At 31.5% G+C, this 7,074-nt stretch overlaps 2 protein-coding genes across 2 annotated transcripts in view; both read right to left on the reverse strand.

The window, feature by feature from the left end:
- The window catches only part of LOC107634827 (GDSL esterase/lipase At1g29660-like), a 2,308-nt gene extending 1,220 nt beyond the window's left edge, over positions 1-1,088 (reverse strand). The window contains exon 1 of the mRNA XM_021117501.1: positions 854-1,088. Within this exon, the coding sequence (XP_020973160.1) occupies positions 854-1,088 (235 nt within the window). The remainder of the gene's footprint in view (positions 1-853) is intronic.
- Positions 2,544-4,712, reverse strand: LOC107632150 (GDSL esterase/lipase At5g45670). Its single transcript, XM_016335818.2, has 5 exons — positions 4,387-4,712; positions 3,727-3,851; positions 3,402-3,647; positions 3,059-3,314; positions 2,544-2,979 (listed from the first exon to the last, which is right to left on the reverse strand). The coding sequence occupies exons 1-5, from the start codon at positions 4,625-4,627 to the stop codon at positions 2,756-2,758; spliced, it is 1,092 nt and encodes a 363-aa protein (XP_016191304.1). The 5' UTR covers positions 4,628-4,712; the 3' UTR covers positions 2,544-2,755.

The following is a 7,074-nucleotide window of genomic DNA, read 5'->3' on the forward strand; positions in this document are numbered from 1 at the left end:
TCTCCTTCATTTATATATAAATAAATAAATAAATAAATAAAATAAATCATTATATATATATATATATATTAATTTTTTTATTCTTTCTAACATTGAATGAGCGTTGAAATACTAAATCGGTTCCGCTACGTTACCAACAGTATATCTGCCAACTTCTGCCAACTCTTGTGTTTCATGGAAATGTGTTCGTGGATGTGCCTAATAAAAATGTCTTTTTTATAGCTATATTTAATAGAAGTGTCTTTATAGATATATTTTCTGGATGTGTCTCTTTATATATGTATTTAAAATATATTAATTATTAGACACATCCACGAACACACTTTTATGAAACACAATTATAAATAAGAGTTGGCAGAAGTTGGCAGATAATATGTTGGTACCCTATACTTTTTCATACTAAATTAATTCTGACATGTCATGTTAGATACAAGACTAAATGATGTCATTTTATTTTAATGTTTAAATAAGATAAAAATGAGAAAAAAAATTATATGATATGTAAAGTATTTTTCTTTTTTCTTTTTTTAAAACGATCTCGTTTTTACTTTGTTTAAGCACAAAAAAAATTGATATTGTTTTATTCGGTATCTAGCTAGCATGACAAGTCAGAGACAATTTAACATTCCGTTCGTTAACTAAATACTAGAAAGAATCTAAGAACTAATATGATTCCTGATAGAGCTGAATCTTGAGAACTAATACGGTAGATTTTGAACCATAATAATTAAAATGATAAAAGTCATAACCTTTATAAGAGAATTTAGCCATGAAGATAAGAACATGTGACACGATAATAATAATAATGAATTTGAATGTATTAATTTGTGGAATAATTAAGTAGTAGTATTACTGATAAAGTCAGCAATAGTGAGGCCATTAGTGTATCTTCCAGTTGGGCCATCAGGGAAATCAATGCCATAAGGGAAGTAATTAGCTTTGCAATCGGTGGATAACTTGTTGTTGTTTCCACTGTCACTTAGAGAGTCCCCAAATATGAAGAGACAAGCCACTTGGGGCTCCCCAACAACAATTGTTACACCACTCATCAACAAAAATACTAACCATAATTTACTCTCACAACCCATGTCGTCGTGTGATGAAGATCGATAGATGTTGTTTCTGATTTTTGTGAAAAAAATGTTACTATTTCAGCAACAGAAAATATATAGGGAGAGAAAGAGAGGAGAAAAAGAGGCATCATGAGGTATGACCTAGTTTAATGGAAATGTTGATACATTTTTGTGGTGTATTTGATTTGGGAGATTTCATGCACACACTAGTATACTCTAGTGCATGTAATTAACTACCTACACATTGAAACAAAGGTTAACTAACTCTGTGGCAGTTATTATCGGTAATCCAATAAAACCAAACACAAGTAAACCGTAACAACCTCCTATAACTAGGCCTACCATTACTCATAATTAGGAGTGGCAACATGCACCCTACTCGTGTCAGTGACGGATCCACAAAAATAAAATATATATAAGTATATAACATAATAATAATTTAGGTTTAGCTAATATATGTCCTAAAGAGACATGACAAGCTTAATATTAGTGTGAAATTTTTAAATTGACAATTAAGTACCAAAAGTTGAGTAAAAAATTATTGTGGGGTCAAATTTAATAATTTAATGGGGGCAAATAAATATTATTATCATATACTACTCAAAAAAATTTCAAATTGTAGTGGGGGCAAGTGCCACCACTACAATGTATATAGATTCGTCCATGCTCGCGGGTACCCAACTCGACCCCATCCGATCGGATCGGGTTGCCAACTCGATCCACAGTGGGTAAGGTAGAGTGCGGGTAATGTTCTTGTGTGGGTCGGATAGGGTGTGGGTCGAGTCTCAATCCTACCCGACTAACCCGCACTCTATATATGTATATGTTATATACTTATATAAAAATATGTTTCAAGTGAATGTTGAACCAAAAACCTCTCACTAAATGCAAAAAAATTCTTAGCCACTAAAAGAAGATCATTAATTAATAATTTAATACTTTTTTTAACATAAAAATCAGTTCTATTTTAAATTATCATCAAATTATATGATAATATTGCATCTTTTTTATAACCCGCAGTAGGATTAGATACCCGCAGATTAAGAACGAATAAGATTAGGGTTAAAATATTCTCAACCCACAAATAGAATATGATTGAATTTTTATAAAAATCTCAATATACAGACAGAGTTAGAATTGATTCTAAACTCTACCCTACCCATTGTCACCCCTACTCATAACTATATTTACATCTAAAATAAGAATTAGTAATTACCCAATTTCATTTTTATTTTTTTGGTTCCAGCAATATCTATATATTCAATCAACTTCAATTCTGTTGACCAAGAAAAAGAAAAAGAAAAAAAAAGTACAGACTTGGCCTTAGGTGTAACTATCTTATTGGACCACCTATTGCCATGTTGATAATGCTTATTGGAAACATCTTTTTTACCCATTATAATTCTGTGTCAATTCCACCAGCAGACATCAATAATTGGAGTAAATTTTATAATGGGCATCAATAATCAATAATCCAATAACTTAGTAATAGTATTCACTATGCAATATGCAATCTTCCAAAACCTTATGAGAAGTTACATCATATTAGTACTATATATGTACTAACAAACTAGAAGGAAATTTCCATATTCTTATGCCTTGCAAAGAAAGAAAGAAATAACATATTTCTAGAACATTAATTGTGGCACATACATTTATATATATGCATTTATAGCTTGAGATCAGATCAGAGCTAAGCCCTTGATATCAGTAGGGTAAGCATCAGATGGAGATTGAGCACTATAAGCTCTTTGAGCAACAACGGCATTCCCAGCCTCAGTTGGATGAAATGCATCCCAAAACAGATGCTCCCTTCTGTTCTCACATGGTGTTTGCATTGGCAAACATGTTATTTGACCATTGTTCCTTCCCACACCACAACATCCAGCATTTGTAACACTGAACCCTGGATCATTCAATCAAATTCATTCATATATCATGAAGCATATCATATATAGCATGTTTAATTTGGAATAAGAATTTACCATAGGCTGAAGGGTTGCTTATAATATCTTGGAAGATACCATAGGAGTTTATGTAGATGAATCTTGCATCAGGGAGTTGGGTGTTGAGTTGATCAACAAGAGATTTCAATTTGTTGTTGAATATTTGGTTTGCATCATTGATTCTTTCAATACATGTAACACCATCTGGGCTGTTTTGGGCCAACTCATTTGGGCTGCACCCTATTTGACCAACCCCAAACAGCACCATTTTCCTTGCTCCATAGTTATACAGACTCTGAATAAATGAATTAGATCATCATATTAATTATTGTGGTTAATTATGTTTATACTTTAATGAAAAAGGATATAAAGAGAGACTAACTTGAAGTTGTTTGGTATAATCTTGAAGAAGAACATCAGCATACTCTTCTGTAGAGTACTGCCTGCTGCTAGAATAGAACTGAGGCATGAAATAGTTGTTAAGGTAATCATTGCTTCCCAACCCAATTGAGTATATGCACTTGCTCAAGTAATTTGCAGCTGAGTCCTCATTTCCTAGTATATTTACCACCTGGGACACTGTGTTTTGGTAATTCTGCACCTGTCCACTAAAACTAATACGCCCTCCCTGCATTCATATCAACAATTTTCAAACACAATATTCTTCTTTCATCAAACTAATAATAATAATGAAGGGTACTACGAACCAGTTGCTGGCCAGTCTCCTCTCTAATTCCAGCAGCAGCAGAAGCATAATTGACACCTTTGAGAATGTCATCACCACTGGCTGTTGCAAAGGGTGGTATGTAATCATCGAATCCCAAAAGCTCAGCTGTCACATTTTCAAAACAAAATCAATGTTAGTTAAGACTTGCATGCACCCTCTTCTTAATTATTTGTTATTTGCTAAACACAGTAAATGTTGATTTCTTTCTTTAGTTGCATTTGTAGCTATTAGTCAAAGAAGTACCACTACCACAAGACTATCATAAATGCTATGTAACAATCCCATGTGAATGGAATTTAAGTGCTAGCAACACACCTCAAAAGGTGTAACTCTCATATATGTAGAGTTATTATAGCAAGTAGTACTAAGTGTGCCACCAAAACAGTGTTCTTGTTCTGTTCTGTTCTGTAAATTTGTTATTCATTGCATTCTGTGTTATAGAAAATACAAATGCTTGATGCTTCTTAAAGCCTGAAAAACATTAAAGGTCCTCTCTTTGATGTGTTACACAATAGAAATAATAAAAACCGATGCATGCACATTGAATAGCAAGCAGAACACACAAAAATGTGTTAGTATAATGTAGTATATGAAATGAGTAATAAACACAAATTAAACATGCATGGAAGATGTATATTACCAATGACATCAACAGTGGTTTTGCCATTGGAGAATCTTCCAGAAGGACCACCAGGGAAATCAATGCCATAAGGCAAGTAATCAGCTCTAGCAAGAGATTGGAGCTGGTTGTTGTTGCCATTGTCAACCAAAGAGTCTCCAAATATGAAGTAGCAAGGTACTTGTGGTGCACCTCTAACCCCATTATTGCTCCACAGGCCAAGAAGCACCACAAGAAGAAGCAAGAGATCGAAAGCAGCCATTGAAGCAAGAAATGAAGTGTGTGTGAGTGAATGAGGAGCACTTTGTTTAATAGTATATATAATAGAATAGAGTAATGCTTTTATTTAACTTTTATACGGTTGGGAGTGTTTGTTGGGTGCATTAAATTGACGCGGATATAATGTGAAATTCAATGAAATGGACCCAGACCAACTATTCACATTTCACAACACTACCATGCACTCATAGCTACTTCTATCTCTTTACAAATTCTTTTATTCAATTTTAATTATTTTTATTCAAACTTCAAATCTCCCCTCCTCGCCTGTAAGTCTACTCTTTATATATAAATAAAATTTATTTATTAAAAATAATTTAATATTTATACTGATTAAATGATAAAAAATACTAAAAATTGCTAGAAGAAAAGTTTCTGGTATAATTGGCTACATATACAGCGCACATAGGACCGGATGGCATAACATCACATTAATGGGTCATGCAGGAGCAACTCAAAAGTTATAAGATTAGAGTTTATGATCATTTTTTTATTCCCTTGATAATAAGAATCATCCATGGGAATTTTATCCTTCATCTATCTTCGTTCGATTCAAAGAATGAAGTGACTAATAATAAATTCCTGTACCTATGCATGTAGGATTGTTGGTCTTCGTTATGATCAGAACTGCATGCTTATATATTCATGAGTGTACGTAACATCCTTCATTTTTTCTATGCAAAATGCCAAGGAATTGTAGTAAGTAGTGATGATGAGTCAGTAGATTTTATATAACTTACGTGATGTCATTCAATGTACGCCCCAAGTTCATGTTTTAGATGTGATATTCTAATTAAGGGCGGTGGAAATATCCAACTTTTTTTTTAAAATCCACTTTACTTGCTAAGAATAGCATCAAGCTAAGTATGTTACTATTCTGTTATGTGGAATTCAAATAGCATATTATATATATAACAGTGTAATGTAATTAAGGATCTTAATTTTATCTATCTTTGGTTATCATTTTCGTCATACAAGTTCGTTAATTACAGTGTTACTCTCTAAGCATATATCGCAGAGGGGGGAACTTCGTTGGTAGGTAGCTTTTAATTACTTCATTAGCACATTGTTAATGATGCTATCTTCATAGTTCATATCACTGTCCTCTTAATAAATACATGTTCACGTCAAACATAGCTAACTGTCAGAACCAAAAGAATAAATAAAAGAAAAGAAAACTTAGTTGACTTCTATACAGATATACTAATACTAATAACTCGCAACTTCAATTCCTTATGTGGATTACCTTTTGGTTCAATTGATTAAATTAAGGAAAAGTATAGTTAGGCAATGAGAATATTAAATAACGTGAATAATAGATATGTCGGATGTTTGATTGAATAGGTATGCAGATGATTATGTTCATTATTTTTAATTAGATGATTATTCTTTTATTCGGTTTACTCATGCACAATTAACAATGGGTGGATGCTCAATTTATTAGGTATGCAGATGGTTATCCTAATATTAGGGTTTAAGGGATAATTTAAAAGTAAAGTATTTTTTTACTTTATTGGGTCAATTTTAAAATTTATTATTCACATTATTCACAAAAATCATTGTCTACCTAACAAAACTTTTAAATTAAAGACTAATGTTTTGTATTTCTAATTTCTAACAACTAAATGTGTTTTTATTATTATTACAAATACTTTAATTTGGATAACAAAATTGACAAAACAAAACGTTGGCATGTAAACAGCTGGTTTGACACGAAAACATTTTATGATTCCAGCGATGGACAACATAATTTGAAGCTAACTAGAAAGCCTAAGAGTAAGACAAGTGCTCCATATATAGCCTATATATAGGCTTAATAATATTGGTAACGTTTGAAAGAAAAAAAAAATCGTCAAAATTTATATTTAATATTTATTAATTATAACGATAATTAACAAATAAATATTAAAGAAACTAAGATAAATTTTGATTATTTTAATTAATTTTCTTTATTATTTTTGATGAAGTCGCCATGCAAAGATCATTAATATGAGTTGGTAGAAAAATTCAATGCTTTTGCCCAAATCGTAACCGAGTAACATGCTTGGTTTTGAGTACTCCATTGTTGTGCATTTAAAGCATAAAGTCCACACTTCTCACTCTCCTCAATCTTCATAAAAACTCATTAACTTCCTAACCGCTATCTAGTGCTTTTAAAACCTTCTTAAAATGTTGTCCATAACGATTTATTAGGTTAGAAAGTCGTAATAACTTTTTAATTCAAATATTTTATAATGTATGTTGTCTACTGTAATATTTACAATATAATACCTACAAATTATTATAGTAATGAAAGTTAAAATGAAAAACATTGATAATTGATCGATGAATGCATGGGAATCTTAAATTTATATTTTTAAAGGGGTTTTGAACAAATTTCTAAAACGTTTTTAGAAAAAAAAAATACTAGATTTTAAAGTTTCTAGTGGT

The sequence above is a fragment of the Arachis ipaensis genome, chromosome B03, assembly GCF_000816755.2.
Source record: "Arachis ipaensis cultivar K30076 chromosome B03, Araip1.1, whole genome shotgun sequence".
Taxonomy (NCBI): Eukaryota; Viridiplantae; Streptophyta; class Magnoliopsida; order Fabales; family Fabaceae; genus Arachis; species Arachis ipaensis.

Coding starts and splice junctions, on each gene's coding strand:
- LOC107632150 (XM_016335818.2), bottom strand. CDS start 4,627: ATGGCTGCTTTCGATCTCTTGCTTCTTCTTGTGGTGCTTCTTGGCCTG. Junction 3,852..4,386: donor AACCACTGTTGATGTCATTG/GTAATATACATC, acceptor AAAATGTGACAG/CTGAGCTTTTGGGATTCGAT. Junction 3,648..3,726: donor AGGAGACTGGCCAGCAACTG/GTTCGTAGTACC, acceptor ATATGAATGCAG/GGAGGGCGTATTAGTTTTAG.